Source organism: Macaca nemestrina, chromosome 6 (genome assembly GCF_043159975.1).
Source record: "Macaca nemestrina isolate mMacNem1 chromosome 6, mMacNem.hap1, whole genome shotgun sequence".
Lineage (NCBI taxonomy): Eukaryota > Metazoa > Chordata > Mammalia > Primates > Cercopithecidae > Macaca > Macaca nemestrina.
In genome coordinates this window covers 169,647,978-169,671,256 of record NC_092130.1, presented here as the reverse complement: position 1 = coordinate 169,671,256, position 23,279 = coordinate 169,647,978, and the positions used below count along the sequence as shown (strand labels likewise).

Sequence of the window (23,279 nt, the reverse complement as noted above, 5' to 3'; positions counted from 1 at the left end):
AGAAATGTGGTGCTTGGGAAGCATGGAGATGAATCTTGAGGATCCAGAAAGTATTTTAGAATATCCCTCCTACTTTGTGAGGAAAAAGGAAAAACTATAAGAGGGAATCTTAGAGGAATAATTTCAGCATTAAAAGGCAAACTACATGAGGTTAGAATTAAAATAAAATAAAAAAACAATGTGAAAGAATAAAGGGGTTATGACAAGAAGAACAATGATTCATAAGCAGACTTTTGAATTAGGAATATTTGTGAGGGAAGGTTCTGCTTTGGAATTTAAATTGGAAGAAAACAAAGACAGAAAAACTTTTGGAAAAAAACAAAATTGGCAATGCTGAGAAGTCTCCAAAATATGTCTACGGTCCCTCTAATTTGTTCTTCTGGTTTTGCAGTGAAGCAGACATTCTCAAAGACTTTGGAAATGACTACTGCAATGTTAATTCTGAATGACAATTCAATAAGCTAATTGTCTTGTTTAACTAAATCAGTGTAACTTTATTGGAGCAGTAATAATTCAGCCTCATAAGAAATGTTTTTTTCCTAGCATGGAAACTAACAGTTACTCCCTAACTTTAAAACAGGAATTATATTTAATAAAAAATTTCCAAAAAAATGATACAAAAGCAATCTAACTGTATTTTTTCCAGCTGGCAAATGTGTACTCACTGTGGTAAGGATATAAATTCCTATGGCTATGGTTGGTAAACAGTAAAAAGCAGATTCTTCAATATATGTCTGGTTTCAAAAATAAATATTTTGGCAAATTATTTATTAAAAAAATAAATTGAATTATTTCAATATTGCATCCTGCAGAAGATGAAACTACAAAATGTCTTACTTTGTGAAACAATTACATTCCTGTATTATTTATTTTCTCATGAAAATTCACACTAATCACACTTTTGAAGAAATAAATTTCATTCTTACAAAATGTATATGACCACTGGCTTCTGTTTGTTCACTAAATACTGTTAACTATTAATATATTAACTGGAAATCAGCATCTTCCCTAAAATAAGTTTGACATTTTTGCATATGTGGAAAATATTTTTAGACTCTAGTTATAGAACTGTTGGCATTTGGGCTCTTGAAATTTAGCTAATAAGGAGAATGGCCTTTGATAGTATTTATAACATGTATTCCTTTTGCACCCTAATCTCCAAAGTATGGCAGACTTTGGTGGAAACGTCTTTGCAAAAAGTTCACTAGTTCAAAGGTGGGAAGGAAGGAAAGCAATTCCTTATGTGGAGCAAGCAACTGTTAATATTTATTATGTTTTATCTTTTTAGGTGTAGCTAACAACAATCAACATCTTGTGAATCTATGTAAGAATGGTGAGGCTAAAGATGATTTCTTTCTTTAGTTGTCCTTATTCTATAGTAAACCATCACTCCACTCCAGATTCAAATTCTTCCACTTCTCAGAATCAAAGCTACAGATTAGCTTTTGAGTATAAATGCATGCATATATGCTTGAAAAATAAAATAGGGTATATATATTAAGCTTTTGAAGGGAATATTGTCACAGAATAAAATTTATTTTCTCTCAAAAACTTTTACAATTCAGCTTTTTGTAATATATATCTAACATGATCGATTACAAAGCACTGTATTACTTTTCTGTCATTGCATAACCAATCACCAACAGCAACATTCATTGTTTTAGCTAACAGTTTTGTAAGTTTTGTCAAGTCAGACTTGGCAGGGTACTCTGTTCAGTTTTACAAGGCTATCGTCAAAATTTCTACAGGGCTACTTTCTCTTCTGCACGTTCTGGGGAATCATCCCCTTTCAAGTTCATGCAAGTTATTGTCTGAATTCAATTCTTTGGGCCATCGGACTGAGGTTCTGGTTTTGTTGTAGGCTGTGAGTTCAGGATCCTCCTCAGCATGTAGATGCCATCTGCACTGCTAGCCCACAAAGCCCCTCCATCTTCAAAGTCAGCACCAGAAAATTTATCTCGTGTCAAAACTCTCTAGCTTCGAATGGAATTTCTTTGTCGCTGACCTCCAGACCCAGATTTAAAGAGTTTGTGTGATTAAGTCAGACCCACCCAGATAATCTACTTTCTTAAAGTCAACCGTGCTATTAAAATAACCCAATTAGGAGAGTGAGGCCCCTTCATATTTACATTCCTGGGATTATGCAGTCTGCGAAAACCAAGTGATGATGGGAACCTTGCTGGACACCTTAGAATTCTGCCTACCTCAAGCAGCAATGAATTTTTTTCCAGCTAATAATCCTTGAAACCATGCTGGGAATGAGGGAGTAACTGAACAGACATACACATTTGGAATCTCTTGATAATCCAGGATGGTACTAGCCTAGCTGAAAATTCCAAAGAACAGTTCATTTTCTTTAGGAAGGGCACAGGTTGCTGTTCATTGGCAAAAATATTAAGAGGTGATTTCCAAAAAAAGACAGAGGAATTATTTCAATAATTAACAAAGGGGGAGGTGACTGAAATCCATAAATCTGGAAATCCATAGTGAAGTTGGTTACTTTCAGAAACAATGTTTAATTGAAAATGGTACAAATCTCAAGACTACATTTTGGAAATATTCAGTTATCATTTTGTCAATTAATAAGCATTTACTGAGGAAAAGTTCCATGGCAGGTACCATCTTGGTACAGGGGATACAGGAATGAACATGTCAAGGTCACGTCCGGAAAGGGCTCATAGTCAAGGGAAAGAGACATTTACCTAAATGCAGATGCAGATAATGGCAATAGTTTGTCTGTGAGAAACAAGTGTGTGTGTGTGTGTGTGTGTGTGTATGTGTGTGACAAGGTCTCACTCTGTCACCCAGGCTGGAGTGCAGCGGTGGCACAATCTTAGCTCACTGCAGCCTTGACCTCTCCGACTCAAGCGATCTTCCCAACTTAGCCTCCAGTATAGCTGAAACTACAGGAGAGCATCACCACTCAAGGCTAATATTTTGTATTTTTCTTTTTGTAGAGATGGAGTTTTACCATGTTGCTCAGGCTAGTTTCGACCTCCTGGGCTGAAGCAATCCACCTGTGTTGGTCTCCCAAAGTGCTGAGATCACAGGCATAAGCCACTGGCCTGTGAGAATATATTATTCACAGGTATATTATATATATATATATAATATACCTGTGAGGTATACACAGGTGCTGGGCGGGGCCCAGGTGGTCAGGATCAGGGTCAACCTATAGCTTAGAGTGGAAGAACATGGAGTTTGGAACCTGTGACTGAGGTCTCGATCCCAGCTATGCACTTGCAGCATTGGTGAAGTTATTTAAACATCTAAGCCTGTTTCCTCATCTATGTGATGTGAGAATACTTACCTTGCAAGTGGTTGTGTAGACTAAAAAGGTAACACATAATTGGGAGCTGTTAGGTTCTACACTAGCACCACTACCACCCCATTTTCTGGCTACCAAATGTGTGATTTGGTTTGGGCATCATTGTGCAAAACCATTGCAGACGAGTCTGGAATTTACAAGATCCCCCAAGGTATGGCTGGCCATGTGAGGCCCTCTGGGAAACATTTTTCATATATTTTCATATTATATATCACTAATTATATAATTAATATACTATATGGCTCTATATGTATATGTGTATATATTTATACATGTGTGGGGGGGGATTGTGGGAGACACAGAGATAGGAGGCAAGTCCCTTCCCTCCTTTCCAGCTCTGCATGCTCACAAGTGAGATCGTGGCACCTTATAACCATCAGGTGAATGCTTGGGGACTCACAGAGATTGACTTAGGGTCATGGCACTATTGAGACACCTAAAGAAAAGAACCCTGTCTACCTTCAGGCTTCATGTTAACGAAGGCTGAGACAATAAATGTCTCCACTGCTCAAGTCCATTTCAGTCCAATATTCTATGCTCTCCACTTATACCACATAAAATGAATTTAGCACGATGCTTTCAACTGTGATCCCCTGAATAACAACATGGTTGTTGTTCTACTACAGCCAGGTCTTACCTGGAGGAATCGCAAAGGTCAGAGCACCCCAAGAATCCATGCTATGATATCCTGTCTGCCTGCCCAGCCTCCTGAGATCCTTCTCTCCATCAGTGCCTTCCAGGAGTGGCTGAGGGTGCGCAAGGGCACAGTGCATGTAATCAGAACTGCCACTTGCTTCTCTGCAGCTTGCTGTTGTCACCATCTCTCTCCTTCAGTGGGAGCTGTGCTCTGCTGTCCTTGGGCTACAGTCCACATCCTCACTGCTGGACAACTGACAAGTAGAGCTAGCTCCCTCCCTGAATGGGATGCCCAGTGTCAGCTCTGCTAGAGAAGTCACCTCAGCAAAGCCCTGAGACTACCAGTGACCCAGCTGCAGAGGCCATCTGCAGGGATGGTCACCCTGACGCTGGGTCTGATTCCCCTGTCCCTTGCAGCCTCCATCTGCTTTGTTCAATGTGGCCCACATTGCCAGACTCCTCCACGTCCTCAAAGGGACCCATTCTTCCCGTCTTGCTCTGCCGTGGCTTCCTCATTGACAAAGTGGAGACGATGATGACACTTAACTGAAAGGGTTAACATGAGCATGAAATGAGGCAACATGTACAATTCTTCAAAGAGTGCTAGCCTGCAGGAAAAACTCAGGAACTGTTGTCCTCACTCTTTATAATTGTTATTATTGTCATAAATCATCATCATTCTCATCAGTGTAAGTGTTCTAAGAATTATGTCTCATTTAGAAGCAGTCCATAGATAGGTCTAACTGTTGGTCACAGTCTTCATGATTGTTGCTATTGTCATAAATTACCCTGATTGTCAATCGTAAATCCTTCCAGAGTCAAGTCCCCTTTAGGAGATGCTCATAAGAGGGGTCCAACTGTGATGCGAATTCCATTTCTCTACCATTATGTTACTGATGCCTATGGAAATCAAGGAATATGAATAGGCATCTATTTAGGTGCCCTTAAATTTTCATCAACACTTGGAGAAATCTCCACCCATTCTCTGACTGAAGGTTAAAATATCCTTGGGCAGAGCACTTACGGAAAAGTCAGTGGAGTGTTAGCCCCAACCCTTCTCCAACACTTTGTGAAGTTACAACCACTGCCGAAGAAGAGAAACAGTCCAGCCTGCGCTGAGCAAGAAGACGTTCAGAAGGACATGAGCCCTGAGCTGGGTCACTGGATCCATAGGCAGAGGTAACCATGCTAAAGAGGGAAGACATTCTAGGAAGAAAGCATCATAGGCTCTGAGATGAGAAGTCATCATGCATTCAAAGAACTGCAGAAGGAAGGAAGGAAGGATCCTTCACAGATATGGTTCTGGTTTATGTATCCTGCAGATCTATCTCACACCATGTAGAGGATGGACTTGGGCTGAATACAGACAGAGGGATGAGTCTGAATGCTGTTACAGGGTTAACAGAGAGTATGACAAGGGCAGGGACTCAGGCAGGTCTCCAGGCAGGGGCCTCAACCTGGATGAGGACTGGATGGCTCATTAAGCTGCCAGATAACACCTCATTGACAGGCCTAGAACCTCAGGAATGGGCCTTGGGCTGGGCATGAGCCAGATCTTTGTACTGGCCAGAGGTTTGGGGTGGCTACTACCAAGAGGGATTTGATTATCATCTTAAATAAAGCAGGACTTGATCATGACCCTACATAAAAAAGCAACATGTGTATAACGTTCCTGCCTCAGCTCTGCATAGTTCTTGGGAATCACGGAGAAAATATGAAACCAAAATCTCTGCTTGTAGGAAAGATGAAGAATCTAACAGCTTTATGATCTGAAAATAGGTTTGGGGTGAAAAAGCCAAGACAGAAATGAGATAAGGTACAAGGTAAACTTTTAGCTGTAATAAAAAGCACCAATAACTGCTTTCCAGATGACTCAGAACCCTTAGACAATCACTAAATGGTCTGAATTCTGGAAACTATGATATGCATGTGGATGTTTAGGAAAGTCTGTGAAGAGATTAAGAGAACACAACGCTCCCATTTGCAGGGAGTTATAACCTAGAGAGGTGGATGCAGAGACTGATCTGCTGCAACAATAAAGATCTCCAGATTGTCTGTCCCCCAAACTCCTAGCACCCTCCTGTACTATTGGATGGACTGTTAGGAGGTTGACTTGTATTAAAAATGCATACTAATACTTTTTTTAAAAAAGTTGAAATGTTGATGTGACTACCTGGAAAGGGATATTTGGCTGGGTGCAGCACTTTTGGGGGGTCAAGGCAGGTGATCGCTTGAGGTCAGGAGTTCGAGACCAGCCTGGCCAACATGGTGAAACCCCGTCTCTACCAAAAATATTTTAAAAAATTAGCTGAGTGTGGTGGTGCGCGTCTGTAATCCCAGCTACTCGGGAGGCTGAGGCAGGAGAATCCCTTGAACCCAGGAAGGGGAGGTTGCGGTGAGCCAAGATCGTGCCACAGTTGCACTCCAGCCTGAGCAACAGAGCGAGACTCCATCTCAAAAAAAAAAAAAAAGAGAGAGAGAGAGATCTTGGGAATCAGATGGCACAATTCCTACCATCATTAAAGTCAGAGTAAAACCCAAGTATATTTATTAGTCATTTCTACCTGTTATATAAAAATACGTCTGGTAATTGTGACTTGATTTTGTTGCATTTCCCCTAAGAACCTCTTTTACTCACTCCCTAGTGTCATTAAGAGGTATGAATCAACACCAAAATTAGCAGACTTTTAAAATAGCCCTCTTTAAAAAAAAAAATTGTTGATACTCTATTTTTGTTTAAATATCCCTTTTGATGTGCTAACTAGGGTAGTCTATCACCTTTAAGAAAACCTGAATTCCTAAAGCTGCATTTCTGAAGCCAAGTAAACAAGTAGGTTATGACAAACAAACAAACAGTGGAAGTTTTGCTATGCATCAGCTGTTCTCCAGAGAAGTACCAGTAAATTGCTTGTATTATACAAATGCAGATTCATACATTAGAGATTTTCAAAATACAAAATAATTAAGCTTGATGAAGGCTGATATTGTATATGGCAAAGGGAAATAATTAGGCAGTGTCACCTTCACTCAACACTATTATTTAGCACAGATTTAAGACAGATTTGTTGATGATATATCATAAGCTGTGAGCTAGACATACAAGACACAGTGTGCAGAATCAAAAGTTGTCATGGTATCATTTTTCTGTCTACCTTGGAATTAACTGACATATTTTATTCAAGACACTTTGGATGTAATAAATGAAACCAACTTGAGATGAATCAAATCAAATGAGGAAAGAGGACAGTTTTTAAGAAGGTATCAGGTAATTTCGTGAACGCAATATACATGAAACATACATTAGGCAGCCGGCCTAATGAAAACTATATTGCTTTCATTGACTTTCAGGGCCATTGGCTTCTCCGTTGGGAGGCTCACTGTTACCACAGAGTCCTCCACTAGCACACAAGCCACTATGGCCACCATCACCAAGCACTCATTATTTTATGTCACAGATTTTGGGTTGCTTATTTCACATCCTCCAGAGAAAGAGCCCTGATACTCACAGTCTGGTCAGGTCCATTTACGATCCAATCAGGAATTGGAAATTGATGCACAGGTTACTACATAGTTCCCTAGACCTGTTACTATCAGGGGCTGGGGTTGGGTGAAACCACGTACAAGGTGTACAACATGGAAAAATGTCACGCAGAAAGATTAGGAACATGAATTGAAAAGGAAAACAGACCAATAGTGAAACAAGAGGCTTCAAAGCAAACTCGGTATCAGTTCAATGGTGCGTATGGACCTATAAAATCTGGCAGGCTTAGCTTTTCAGGAGATGTTCAGCTTTAACAGCAAGCTCTTCATATGTATAAAATTAGATGTCGTACAGCAAAAATACACTTAAAATTATTATTTTTCTCTCTCCCTAAATTCACCATCTTCAATTAGTCCAACTTATAAAACCAACTTCAAGTGAACACAGTTTACTTTTCGTTTTCATTATCCATCCTGCTTTGGTTGGTCTGGATGTTTAAGGCAAGTCTGCGATGAGTTTAAAACACCACGATGTACTTATTTGCAGCAACATATACATTTGGATGCAGAGGCAGATGCTTCCACATATCCTAGACAAGGTTTTATAACGGAAAATAATATTCCATCCATGTGGTTAACCCTGCTTAACAACAGAGAGTGCAGTGTTTTCTACTTAAAGAAAAAAAAAAAAAACTAAGCAATGTTAAAAGTTTAATAGTATGTGACTCCAATACAAAATGCTCCAATTACAAAGTTATACTCTTACAAAGATAAAAGTATTTTGGAGCAATGAATACAAAGATATTTTTATTCTTTTGTGGCAGCAGGTGGCTAAGAGTCCAACAAACTCATGTTCCTGCTTCTGCAGAGTGGCTGCTGACCCCAGGACCCTGACCCGCTTCCATCGATGAGAGGTCATGTGACTGATATTCACTAAGGACTCTGAGTGCGGTGATGGAATTGACAATGCAATTCAGGATAGAGCCATAGGGGATGGCAAGGTCATCAAGTTAGAAAGAGGGCATTAGTCACTATATGGAGAAGTAGCAGCCTCAGTCCGCTACCTTAGAGAGAAACAAACTACCATTGTGCTAAGTTCACTGCAGTGTTGGAGTTTATTTGCCATAGCAGCTTTGATTTCCTCCCTAAAAATGCAGTAGAGTGCCAAACACACACCATCGAACGAGAGTGTTTTTGAGAAATGGAAGTTAAGCCTTATGTCTCTTTCACACACACATGCACACATACACTTACATTTTCATATATGAAAGCCTGGTTCTAAGGAGGATAATTTATTTTGTGGTCAAGTGGCTAAAAAGTTATAGGTTTTAAAAACATATATTTCATTATCTCAAACTAATCACTAACTCAATAATCATTTATGTTTATGAATGAGTAAATATTTTTACACATGGGGAACTGCACACGTGGTTGATCTTCAAGGCACAGTTTTGTAACTTAGCATTATGTATTAGCAAAAACAAGACTGGTTCCACCAGAATGTTCTCACTTTTATTTCAGGAACCTGGAACTCTGGATCATTTAGAAAAAAAAAAAAAAAGACCCACACTGGGAGACTGTGACTTGGCATCTCCTGATTTCCAGCAAGCTGGCTGAATGCAAAGCCTTCCTTTGTGTAAAATTACGTATAATTTGCATTCAGGGCAGGCATTAATTTTGTTAAAAGAGTTTCAAGTACAAATCAGGACATTTTGGACACCTTTGGAACATCTTAAATCAGGTCAGTTACAATTTCTTTCCAACATTTGACTGAATGTTCCAATTCCACCACCGGGTTGGAAAGCAGAGAAACAGCACAATTTACTTGCAGTGGCAACTCAAAGCACAGACAATGAACAGAGCCGCGCTGGTACCTGATGCTGCTCATGCTGCCGGTCTCGGATCCGAGCTTGCATCGCTCCAGCTGGCTGGCTACGATCTGCCGTTCAGCCTCCAGCTCTCGGGTCAGCCTTTCAAACTGTAATTCCTGAAAGAAACCCATGCACAAGATCAATTCAATCGTCTACATGACAGGTGAAATTCAGACCAAAATGATAGGACAGCTGAGGGGGAAAAATATGATTTTCCAAGATGTCAAATTTGAGAAATGTGCAATAAAACTAGGATTCGAAGGTTAGACGGGCTTGGGGCCCACTGGCCATGCAACTTTGAGTAAGTTAATTCATGTAAGTATCAGTTTCATCATTTGTAAAACAGACTTAAATACTTATTTAATAAGATGGAAATGAGGATTAAAGGAGACACTGTCATGAAAAATTATCCTGTGCTATCTTTGGCAGACGGTCAGCACCCGACAGATAGTGATACTCCTCACACCACAAGTAGAGCATTTAATTAGAAAAAAGTTCAGTTTTTAATTATCTTTTGGAGTATTGTGTTTATTCCCTACTTGGACAACTCTATAGTGTATACTGTTTTCTTCATATTACTTATATATTGTAGACTGAGGTAAATAATGCTTTATAACCCACACTCTTCATAACTTTGCATTCTAGCAGAATGACAATGACACCAACTCCATACAGCCTCATTACAAAGTACATAACCTTTGAGATATTTGATATATCGCCTTAAAAACAGACAATTGAACCAATGAAAAATGCTTCTACAAAACTGCCTCAAATCCACTGTCGAAAACTTTAATGAATGATTCAATCAGAACTTCAAAAATCTCAGCTGTTCCAACAACAGGGCTTTGGTACCATATTTTAGTACTTATGTTTTCTTTTTCCATACACTTAAGTTTTTTTTAAAAATAAGAATAACCAGAGCAAATCATGTATTTTAATAAGAAACGGCAAGAGAAGTTTTTACAATGTCACATTTAATACCTTTTAAAAAATACATTATCTAAACAGTTATGTTTTGGGGATAAGAAACAAGAAAAGAATGCTTTCTCATGCTGAAAAATAGCTTAGGAGTCAGTTTTGGAGAATTTAAACTCAGAAGGTTGCAGGAATATATCTTTCCAGAAAATAAGATTTTATTTACTTGCTATCCCAGGACACTCTTGCATAAGGTCTTTAAAAGGTAGAATCTGGTGTGTCCCCTATATGCATTAAAAACATCCTCGCTCTTTTCCATAGGTGCAGATTTTCTTTAATATTGACATTATTTTGAGAATCGAAGTAAAAGACACTTTGTAAATGAGAGCTTAACATTCCCCTTTAAGGCGCTGAAACTAAGGGAGCATTCTGTTATTTAACCTCAAACTTTTAATCTTACATATTCTGAAGGGCATCAAATATTACAGGTAAGAAATTAGTAAGACCTCAGCTGAATGTATTTTATGCATCTAACTTCTTCTTCTCTCTTAAAGTTCTACTGCTTTTTTTTTCCTTCAGGAAATTCCTTTTCATAATATCCAACTTCTAGAAGATTTTTCACTTCTAGACTTCTTAACATATTGCATCTTAAATCTCTCTGTGTAACAGCAAACCCACTCATACTTTTAAGTTGACAACACCTTTAAAAACATAATACTTGAAGACCAAACAGAACTCCTCACATGTCGATGGAAATTCATTCTTTGTAGCATCTAAAGTACTTTAATTTGCTGCCCACTTTCCCGTGTTACAGAAGTTGAACATGGTGAAACAGCGCAGTAGTTGGAGTCAGAATTCATAAACCAGGGGCTTCTGCTAGGACGGACGTTGCTCTTGGTCATCCCTGCTTCAGACTGTGACTTCTCCATGGTTTTACCTCTTGTCTGTCTCACAGGAGGGGTGACAATGGGAGATGACTTTCTCGTTTGCAAGCTTCCTTCCCAGCACGCAGTCAGATTTTCCAAGACTCTTCATCTGTTCACGTAGATCTGTATTTGCATCTGGCTTTATTTTCCCTCCCTCTGAAAAAACAACCTTAGAGGTGTTCTTATGGTGCAGTTCTTTGGGTAAAGAAGTCTTCCAGCTTCACAGACCTTAAAAAGGTATGTATCTGGTTCTCATTTTGGAAGACAGTTTTGCTGTATCGTCCTCCTCTTTGCACTGTTTCTAACAACAACAACAAAATACAGTTACCCTTAAATTTATTTCTCTATATGTATATAGTGTTTGTTTGTTTATTTATTTATTTGTATTGAGATGGAGTCTCGCTCTGTCACTCAGGCTGCAGTGCAGTGTCGCGATCTCTGCTCAGTGTATCGTTTTTCTTTTCAATTTTTCTCTGCTTTTAAGATTTTCTCTTTACCAGAAGCACTGGGCAATTTGATGATTATGCTGCTTTGTGTAGCTTTCTTCATGTGTCTTATGCCTGGGTTATTGAGCTTGGATCTCTGGTTTTATACATTCCATCATATCTGAACATTTTAGGCCATTATTTCTTTATGAATTGTTTTTCTCTTCTCCATTATTTCCTTTTCTTCAATGACTCCAATTAAGTGCATTTTAGGCCACTTGGAATTGTCCCACAGTTCATGGATTCTCTTGCAATTAAATTTTTTTTCTTTTGTGTTTAATTTGGGTAGTTTCTATTGGTGCCTTCAAGTTAACTAAGCTTTACTTCTGCAATGCTTAACCAAGCATTTATCCCATCCAGTGTATTTTTATATCAGACACTGATGAATCAAACATCTCTAGAAATTTCATTTGGGTCTTTTTTGTATCATTCATGACTTTATTTAACTTTTTGCACATGTGGATTATACCGATATTAATTCCTCTTTTTGTTAATTCTAACGTCTGTGCTAGTTTCAGCTGATTGACTTTTTTCTCCTCAATCTGGGTCATATCTTCTGCTCCTCTGGACATGTAAGCATCTTTCAACACAGACATTTTCATTTTACCTTCTTGGGTTCTGGATAGGTTTGTATTCCTATAATTGTCTTCAGCTCTTTTATGAAGCACATTACGTTATGTGAAAGCAATTTGATACTTCTGAGCCTTGCTTTTCAAATTTGTTAGGGGGAGCATGAAGTCTAGACAGGACATAGTCTAGGGCTAATCATCCTGCCCTACCATGGCAAGACACTTCTGAGACCCAACTCAATGCCCCAAGGACTATGGGGTCTCCCAGCTTGACTGGTTGGTGCTGGCAAACATTCCCACCTCTGTGTGAGTACCAGGCACAACTTCCTCACATCCTTTCAGATGGTTCTTTCCCTGGTCTCTGCTAGTTTCCTTACACACATGGGCTGCTAAGTTGTTTGCTGAATATGAGAAGGGGAGCTTGCCTTTCTGATATTTGAACCCATGAGCTTCCTGGACTCTCAGCGCTGTCTTAACTACTCAGGCCCTGCTAGGCTTTGTCCTTTCTGCACTGCTGTGAGGAAACCCTCTCAAGGCAATCATTTTTCACCTTACCCCAAGTCAAGGGTCTATGGCTTACAGGGAAAACTGTTTGGGCCTTGCCACACCACTGAGGCTAGGATCTGTTAAGATGTAACCACCCTGAACTGGAATGGTATTCTCTTTGGAGCTGATAACTGAGCTTGTGAATGGGAACAAGAGGAGCTAGAATGGAAGTTCTCTACCTTCAAATGACTGATTGATTTTTCAACTGAGGATTGATTTTTCTCCTTGGTATAGACATTCTTGTGGACCAAAGGCATCTAGAGAAGACACAGCATCTTCCAAAGAATGGATGAGATTCTATTGCACTGGAGGATACTTAAACTGTGGGGTGACTGGAAAGATGACATTATCCATCTCTAACACAGTTTGGGGTTTGAGGGAGGACAGACGTCTCAGGAATGAATAAGCTGCTGAGTTTCTTGGAAAATTTGAGATGGAACAGCACTCAAGAGAGGGATGTTGCTAATAAGGGCAGATGAGTACACAAGAAGTTCATTGGAAAATTAGAAGTATGTGAACATATTTAGTGAAACTTGTAATTCTGGTTATAAGTAAATATGTAGTATTAAATTAATTCAGTGAAGGTGAGACTGTCAAGAAAGAAGAAGAAATATCTCTAAAGATTATCTAGATTCGCAGAATAGAAGAAACAACAGAAGCCAAGATAAAGGACAACTGGTATGGCCTTCTCCTGGGTAATTCCGGTGGAGAAGTCGTGACGTAAACCAGGTTCTAAAAATGGTAATACAGAGACTGCCCAGAGACATTAAGATTTCATGGGAATTTAGAGTACCTGGTGGTTTAGACAGGACATTCAATGGTAAAAGAAGTTGTAAGAAAAAGCAGAGCAGTGTTAGAAAGCCTAAATCTCCCCACTATGTGGAAATTAACTTATGTAAGAGATCATAAATATTCATAAAAGTATTGGAGATATGATGCAAAAGTTCATTAAAATGTACAAAGAACCAGATTTAAATGGTTTCATCCTAGAATAGCACATTATTGAGTCATATAATACATTAGGACTATAAGAAAAATTATCAAACATTTTATAACTTGTCCTAAGCAGCCTAAATTAATGATTTATTTGGTTTAATTATATGGAGTTTATGAAATGTTTTTAAGTAGATAAAAGCATGTAAAGTCTCTTGGGGGGACGTAGCTAACTTAGTATGAAAACTGAAATCAGAAAACTCATCATCATAGTTTCACTACTTCCTTAAATAAATGTTACTTAACTTTGTGGTATAGCATTAGTTGGGATGGTATGATCCAGATTTAAGGAAGTATAAAAATGTACAATTGTTAAGTCTTAATAATATTGAGGCTTCTTCATTTCTGTGGTCTAAATGCCTGTGTCTCCATCCGCTGCCCAAGATTCACATGTTGAAATGCTAACCCTCAAGATGAGGGTATTAGGAGTTACGGCCTTTGGGAGGTGATGAACCAGGAAGTGGGCCCTCACCAGACACCATATCTGCCTGCACCATGATCTTATGTTTCCCAGTCTCCAGAACTGTGAGAAATGTTTCAGCTGTTTATAAGCAGTGCAATTTATGGTATTTGGTTATAGCAACCTAAACAGACTAAGACAAGATGCACATGCTATTTTTTCCACAGTTTCATTTCCATTCACATACAACATTTTATTTTCCCTAATTTAAGAACTTGGAGTTTTTTGTTCCTTTGCTCAGTTGTCTATGGACTTATCAAATCCCAAACTCCTCCAATTTGTATAAAACTTCTCCCCACACAAACATATGAAATAACATGTCTGTATCAACTACTGAAGAAATCTCTCCTGGAGTTTTTGGAGCTGCTCCAATCAGGCCTGGCTGCCTTCTTTGCACAGCTGTCTTCTGGGATCTCTCTCCCTCTTCAGGCAGGAGATTTCCTTCGTCCCTCTCTTCTGTGGATTCCTGTCTCCTCTAGGAGTTGTCTTCTTCATTTTCCTACTTTATTTCCTTTCCTGGTAGAAAATGTCTTTCAAGATACACAGAGATAGAATGAATGGGAGGCATTATGTTTTGACACTTTGCAAATCTTTACATGTTTTTATTCTACTCTCACACTTAGTGAATAATAGGACTTGGTAAAGAAATAGAGAATTCCAGGTTGGAAATGGATTTCCTTCAGGGTTTTGAGACAGTGATTTTTTGCTTCATTATCTCCTACTCTCCAATGTTGCTGTTGAGAAGTGTGAAAATTTTCAGAGTTTTTTTTTTTTTTTTAATGAAATCTGCTTTTACTTTCTCCCAGAAAACATGTTGTATATGGTGACATGTCTTGATATATCTCTATTTTTAGACATTTTTGCTGCACATTTAGTGATCTATTTATTTAGGGATCTTTCAACCCAAAACCTATTGTTTATTCTAAGCAATTCTTTTCAAAATTGTTATCGCTTTTTCTTCTCCTTTTTAACACTTTTCTTGTTACTCTTGTTTTTTTCTTCAACTCTCATTATTCAGATGCTAAAATCTAGTCCTCAAGGTTTCTTCCATTAGTCTTCTTCTCTTGTATTATTCTGTTTCTTTATCTTCTATTTTACTTTCTGAAAAGTTTTATCAATTTGATCATGTAAATCTTTAATGAATAATTCATTGCTATTATTGTGCTTTTAGTTTCTCAGAGCTAGTTTTTATTCTCTGAATATTTCTTTTAATTTGCATCTGGTATTTATTTATTCTATGGATGTAAAATCATCTCTCTTCTTTCTCCACAATATTAATGTGGTCACGTTTGTTTTCTTCTCTCTGCATAGTTCCTAGTTTGTGGCTTTTCTGTTTGTTTTACATATGTATTTTTGAAGGTATCTCAACTTCCCTGGCAGTCTGCTCCTATGTGGCTGTTGGGGTGAAAGAGCTGACACTTGTATGAGCACCTGCATGAGCAAAGCTTGTTAGCTGTGCCTTCCAGGAGAACCCCTGTGTGCAGAACATCATGCAGCATCCCCTGAAAAGGCTCTTCCTAGCTCCAGCTTTGAGTGTAAACATTTGCCTGCTCTAAAAGCTGAACAAGGTTGAGGACAAGGGTGGGTCTCAAAATTTAGCAAGTAAAACTGTATTCAATACCTCACTTTTAATACTTTTTCTTGTGGTCCCTAAGACAATTAATTTCACCCCTTCCAGAGAATAAGCTTCCAGTTTTTGGCATGGTAGGGTAGGGGATTTGGAGGTCTAGCTGATATCTAAATGAGTGTTCAGCCAATCTCTGGGGCTTACCACTATACTTCGTGCCCCATGCATCCACACCCCACACCTTTGAGAGATTTTCCTGTGTAAATTGGTCTACGATTTAACTTGTCCTCCTGCTTAGAACTGCATTCCCTTGGGGGTAAGAAATTTCCCACTTTGTCCATCTACCTTATTTCATCCATTCTAAGTCACACATTTTTCACACTTTAGTATCTCTGGGTTTACCAGCTCATGAATTGGGATGACTTGCATTTGATAGTGTGTGACTCTTTATTGGAAGTACTGTTGCTTTCTTCACAGTGCTTTAAGTAACTCTAAAAATTGATGGCCTCTCAAACTTGATGAAATATGGTTCTTTATTTACCCACTCTCTAGGTTTAGGGGGTTATAACCCTTTCTAAAAGTCTTACTGCCATTTTGGCAAGGAAGCAGGGGTTAACAAAAGGGTTCAATGCATCTTCTTCATTTGGCATTCAGATCATCTTCTAAAATAACTCCGCAAGCTAAGGGCAAAGAAGGACAGGTCAGCGTAGGAGTGAATCTAAAATGCCCCAGGTCTTTGTGCCATCTGCTGAACCCCTGAGCTGGAATATTCTAGTGGCATAGGTTGGTCCCTCTGCTCTCCTTCCAAGCATAACCATATCCCACACCAAGATGCTGGTCATGTTCCTGTTTAGAAAGATTTAAAGAACGTCTGAAGTCCCATACTTCAAGTTTCAGTCAACTTTCCTGCTGTGTCCTCTATTTCTGAAATTTGGGTTCATACCTAGTTCTATTTTGAGCAAATCCCTGGGTCAATAATACAGAGAGAAGTCCTTGTCTAGGCCTGGGCCTGTACAGAAGCGTTTTGTTGACTACTCAGCCTTCTTGGGGAGGATGCTGTGCCTCTCCACACCTCTTCCTGCTGGTGGCTCCACTGGATGGTAGGCTCGGCCTGTCTGATGACATCCTCCTGATAGATCCCTCTGCTCCACTTCGACTTCTTCCCTCCTCCTTTCCTACGACTGACCACTAGCTAATATATCCACTGGCTCCTGCCAGAGTCTCAGCAAATTATCTATTTCCCCCAGTGGCCCGCTATAGCCCCCATACTTCATTCACTATCCCCATGTCTGGCCTATCCTGTCTGTAGATGAGACGTGGTTCTCAGATGCACAAATGCCACCACCGTCGAGTTAGCTGCATGCAAAATAAGAGAATGAAACAGCAATTCCGTATTTCTTCTGCAGCTAAGATTAAATGGTTTTATGGAGTCTGACTTAGTGACAGTGTTTGCAATAATAGAGCAAAATAGAACAATAGAGACTATTCAAGTGTTCTGAAGTATTTAATTAGAAAGCAGATTATGGTCATTATCATTGTCTAAACTTTTTCCTTAGATGTTCTACCTGGGAGAGGATCGGGGTACAGAACTGTGGTTTCTCTGTCCTACTTTGCCACTCTGTAGGTGAGTTCTTGCCGCCTGGTGTCTCTCCTCTCTGCACTGACCAACAATTAATACCATTGAGTATGTCTGGGTGATCTTTTTTCTTATATCACTTTTAATTCCCATTTCACATGAATGAGTTGACTCCACAGCCACGCCTCTTGGCAATGTTAATTTTACCCCACTGAGACATGTTGCCAAGCCAAGTCTGAAAGGAAAGTGGCACAAATGACAGGGTAATAATGGGAAGCCTACAGCAGAGTGTTCAACAAATCTGGACAGAACAAGCCACGATGTCAAGATGGAATGGAACAAATCAATGTCAACTGTACAGCCGTGTAGACCTCATTGATGAGTCAGAAACTATGGCAAAGTGCTGTCTATGAAAGTTTACAAAACTGACAGACTAATGTTTTAAACAATGACAGTGTCGTCCTGGGTTACCCAGCAAGGCAGCAGATGACAGGAATCAGGACTTGGAAATGGAATCATAAGCACCTTTCCAGAACACATTCAATAAAATAAAAATATAACGAAACACCCCTTTCTCTCCGACTCCTTCACTCTGCAGTGTTCCATCTGCTTTTGCTCTGCCATTTTCTCTTGCCAAATGCCTTGTTAGCCAAATACAGTATGTTAATACAGTTTATTTAATTCTAGATGACAAGACTCCATGAAATTAATAAAGGCTACATTTCTTGGTATTTTAAGATGACGAACAATTCCATTATGTTTAAAAATTTAGTAGCAATATTATATGGGTGACTCTAAAGTCTATCACAGTAATCTCTAGAACTGTTTAAAAATGCCTGGTTCATTTCCCCAGAACTGAAGACATAAATGTGTAGGCAACAGAGCCCAGCATGTGCATTCTGAAAATGTCCTACTAGTGATTATCATGCCCATATCTGCTTGGGAATGACTATTTTACTTATGATAATAGCACATAATGGCAATTAATACTTTAAATATTTACTTATCATGTACCTTATTCTGCTAAGTGCTTTACATGTATTAACTTATTTATTCCAACTTTGACTCAATAAGGTAGGCATTTGATTGTCGGAGACATCTCAGACTCAAAGATGTTAAATAGCTTCCCAAAGATTAGCTAGAACTGTAACAAGAAGTCTAACCCACACTAACAGTTCAGAAATCCATTGCTTCCAAACTCTAGGAATCTTTATTTCCACTGTTTTAATGAAGGCTATATAATCAGGAACAATACAGCCAAAATAATAGCATAAATTTCTCTAATGAGGAAGAACTATAGCTCATCATTTTACACTCTCTTTTATTTTAGTTTTCCTCACCTGCCTGGAAATAAAATATTAGAATTATTATGTCCAACCATAGAAAGAATTATACTTATTGTACTGTTCAAGTTCACACTACAACTGAAATAATTCCTTCGAATAATGGCCCTTAACTTTTAAGAGGGACACTGCCAAACTCAGATATACCAAACAAGGGCAATGAAGACAGAGAAGGAGTGTGCACCAACATCTTCGCCTATACTGATACCATAGTAGAGAAAGCAGCCTTTCCATATTTAAAGAGTGAAAGAAGAAGTACCAGAACCCTAGGCTCAGCCAAAATCAATGACTTGCATTTCCTCAAATGGACTCTGCAAGTGTTCAATCTGGATTTATTCACTCATTGCTCTAAATATCCATTTCCTCTTCTCTATCCTTTCCTTATTCCTCAAGTCTAGCAAAATGTCTTTGCCTTTCAATTTTACAGTGGTGAATCACATTACTTCATTTAATTGTCATCTGTTCTATATATACGTACATTTCTGACCTCACCCTCAATCTCAGCACCTGAAAAGAATTGTCCACCAGACTCATAGCACCAAAAACGCTTTCTTGAATTCTGTTAGTTACATTCCTGTCTCCTCTCCTGGACCATACATGCCTTGATGGCAGGGACCATGCTTTTGCATTATCACCTTCTTCTCATCTACCATAGAGTGCTCTCAATACATGAGGAATAGATGGATGAGTAGATGGATGCCTTAGATGACCTCAACAAATAATGTTTGCATCCATATGAGAAAATGTGCAATAGTGAAGAGCAAACTCACAACATCAATCTGGGAAAATTTAAAATATGACATTAAATCACTTTTATAGTAATTCCAATGCAGAATTTCTGTTCAATGATCCTTTTCCATGAATTGCTCACTCGCTCTATCTCTCCCTCCCCTCTACTCTCTGTGTCATCATTGTACATCCTTTGTATAACTAACCTGTTTTAGGAATAATTTTTTTCAGAACAGAAATATTTGAGTGACAAAGGATGATGTTTATCCTTTCTTACTCAATGCTCTTTGTTGAAACTTAAATAGCTAAATATCCCTATCAATGGAATAATTATACATGCTCTTTTCACCAAACATCGTGTACTTGACTTGACCTGGTAACAGCATTTTACTTTGTTGACCTCTTGTTCTTTCCCGCACAAACTCTTCTGATGGTTTCTGACACACCATCTCTTGCTTTCTTTCCCCTCTTCGGCTGACCCTCTCATTTTCCTCTGTGGCTATCTCTTCCTCTCTTAAGTGACTATTCTCCTTGTGATTCTTATACTTTCTCTGAACAAGCTCATCCATTCCCAAAGACTCAGTGACTAGTTCTTGGTGTTTATCCACTGACATTCATTCCCAAAACCAAGAGGTTCACATCCAAAACCCAAATCAACCAAATCCTACAAACCTACTCCCACTTCTTCATTTTCCTATCTCACAGAATGACAGCATCATTTGCCCAAGTTGCCTGATCCACAGATTTGCAAATCTTTCTAGACTCTGTCCTTTCCAGACATATATAACAAATCATCTCTAATCTGCCCATTAAGTGATGCACTAATACCACTTCAGGTTTGACCACAGTATCTCTTGCCCGGATTCCTAAACTCAGTATCCTAATTAGCCTCTTGCCCTGCTCATACTTGCTTTCCATCTGTTTTCCACAATACAGCCCAAAATTTTCATTAAAAATAACAAATGTGATTATGTTACTCATTTATTTAGAATCTTTTAGTGGATCCTTATTACCAAAGGATAAAAATTAATTTTTCTTAACATATTGTTATATAAAATGTAGTTAGATATAATATATGCAATTAAATAAGATTTAAAAATTATATATGAATATGTAATTAATTTTAAAAGGTTACTTATTACAGTACAGTTATATTAGAAGATGACAGCATCTTCAAAGATACGCTCCCTTTATTGGCCACCAAGAAATGTATGTAAAACTTTGCAGAGTGAGGAAGAACACTGTTCTGACTTTTCAGAAAAGCATCAGTAGATACTTGATTTCTATCAACCTCGCTGCAAAGTCCTCTGTCCAAATTGTGAAATCTACATTAAAAAAAAAAAACTCAGTCATAAAATTGACACTTTCAGATATTTTTATACTACATCATTGCATGGCAGAACAATCCATTTTCTCATCATTTACCTCTTTTCTAGCAGAATAATCTGTTTTCTCATCATTTACCTTCTTCCTAACATAAAATGTTCTAATGAATTTCAGAGTTCAGTAGCTGTTTGAGAGTTGAATGTCTGTCAGTATTTCAAGACTACGAAAAGTTTCCAGTCTCTTTGGTGGCTGAAGAATTCCCAGTGAGTTATCTAATTTGACCACTGGAAATCAACATTTGCCCCCAACAATATGGTGGTACTACTGCTGAATTTCTCTTCAATACCCACAATATCAGAGTTTTCTGGTGCATACATGAAATGCCAAGAGAGTGCCACCTTTTCACTAACAATGACCACAGGTTTGTATTGAGCCTTTCACACTTTACCTGGCAGCTAATCGCAAGTTCCAATTATTTTTGACTTATCATTATGTTTTATTTCAAAGCAAGAATGACACTGTCTTCTTCATCGAAATCTCTAGTATCCTATCACATATTAGGTATCAAACCAACATGTATGGAATAAATAAGTAAAATAGCAGTACAGCAACAGATGCTTATGTGGAAAGCATTCTGCAAGGTGCTGAATGACGCAGTCAGGGAAGATATGAGCATAAAATTAATTCAGGTGTGGATCCTGTGGACAGTTCTAAGTCTAGTAAAATAGTTGAAATCGACGCATCATTAAATAGAATGAAAAGTAAAGCTAAATTGTAATGAGATACAAATGAATTTCAAAGATGACTTTCTCTTAGAAATGATGGAAGGGTGTGAGGAGAAGGAGGGCAACGTCACATGCAGGAACTAGTATTTGAGACGGACAATGGGAGGTTATTATTTGACCATGTGAAAGAGATGTCACTCCAGACTCAGCAGCAGGAATTTCAGCACAGACATTGACAAATACTGAATGTGTGTGGATGTTCTTCAGAGAGCAATTAGATTCCATCTGATGGGAGATTAGGGGCAAATTTACTATCAGGCAAATTACGTTGGAAGTTTGACATAAGTAAAAGGTTGATATTCAGCAATGATCCTGATTTTCCTCATTTACTGAATTTGATGCCCCGTCTCATCTATTTCCATATTCCAAATAAGAAACCCTTCAAAATTTTATGGAACTCATGTGTTTCACTGAGAAGAAAGTAGTTAATAAAATTTAACTACGTTTTTGACATTTGAGGGTCAATAATGTAAACATGGATCTTGCACTATATTGCGCTGCAAGGATGTTAGTTTGCTGGTCCCTGTCAACTGTAGAGCTTTTTCATAATTAGGCAAACACAATAAAGTCCACTTGGGTTGCGGACACCAGTAGATATGCGCTCTTAGAGTCAAAAAAAAAAAACAGTTTCAGTTTTTTCTGCTTCATTTATGTTGCTGACAATTTTTTCCCCACCCATTTCAAGTGTTATTTTTCATAGCTCCTGGTCCTCATTGCCTCTAGAGTGGATTTTAATTGTTGCTGACACATCCACTGTTGATTGAGGGGACGGAGGTTACCATAAGGCTGACATCAGGTAAGAGGGAGTTATTAAAATTGTACCCTAATGTAATAGCATAATAGTTTTATTATTTGCATAATAACAGTCATATTGTTACTCTATTTTTTCTTCACAATGACCCAATAACTGATTTAGGATATAAAGTATAATCCATTTGTGTAAAGAGTAGTGAACTGGGCCAGGCACAGTGGCTCACGCCTGTAATCCTAGCAGTTTGGGAGGCTGAGGAGGGCAGATCACAAGGTCAGGAGTTCGAGACCAGCCTGGCCAGCATGGTGAAACCCCGTCTCTACTAAAAATACCAAAATTAGCCAGGTATGGTGGCAGGCCCCTGTAGTACCAGCTACTCGGGAGGCTGAGGCAGGAGAATCACTTGAACCCAGGAGGCGGAAGTTGCAGTGAGCTAAGATCGTGCCACTGTACTCCAGCCTGGGTGACAGAGGGAGACTCCATCACAAAAAATAAATAAATAATAAAAAGAGTAGTGAACTGGCAATCACACAGGTAAAGTGAACTGGCAGTCAGAGAGGTTAAGTGAATAATTCAGGATCACTCAGTTAGTGGGATAGCAGAGGCAATAAAGAGATAGCTGGCCCACTGGTCGTTCCTATTCTTGATAAGGTATGCAATATATGCACGCATGTCAACACTTTTGTTTCATTTGAGAAATATATTTTCCTGCTGCTTAGGAAGTAATATATTCAAAACATGAACATTCTCATATTAACTTGTTTAAATCCATTTGGGACAACAGGATTGATTTTACTGTTCATTTCTTACAATACTGTGCATTCAATTAAATACTCTCTTTACTAAAGTAGTTTAATGATTTGAACATTTCAGTGTGATCCGTTCTCAGATCAACTTCAAAAGACTGAATTTAAACCTGTCTTCAAGCTGTGAAGGTTTTAGTTCCTTTCCTTTTTTTTTTTTTTTTCCTTTTAAAATTCCTCTGCTGGGAAA

The 23,279-nt window shown here is 38.5% G+C and overlaps 1 protein-coding gene across 4 annotated transcripts in view; it reads right to left on the bottom strand.

Annotated features, from left to right (window-relative positions):
- The window catches only part of LOC105489509 (catenin delta 2), a 936,482-nt gene that overhangs the window by 585,553 nt on the left and 327,650 nt on the right, over positions 1-23,279 (bottom strand). For all 4 annotated transcript variants that reach the window (XM_011754343.2, XM_011754340.2, XM_011754341.3 and 1 more), the window contains one exon: positions 9,319-9,431. In XM_011754343.2, coding sequence (XP_011752645.1) covers positions 9,319-9,431 — 113 coding nt within the window. The remainder of the gene's footprint in view (positions 1-9,318; positions 9,432-23,279) is intronic.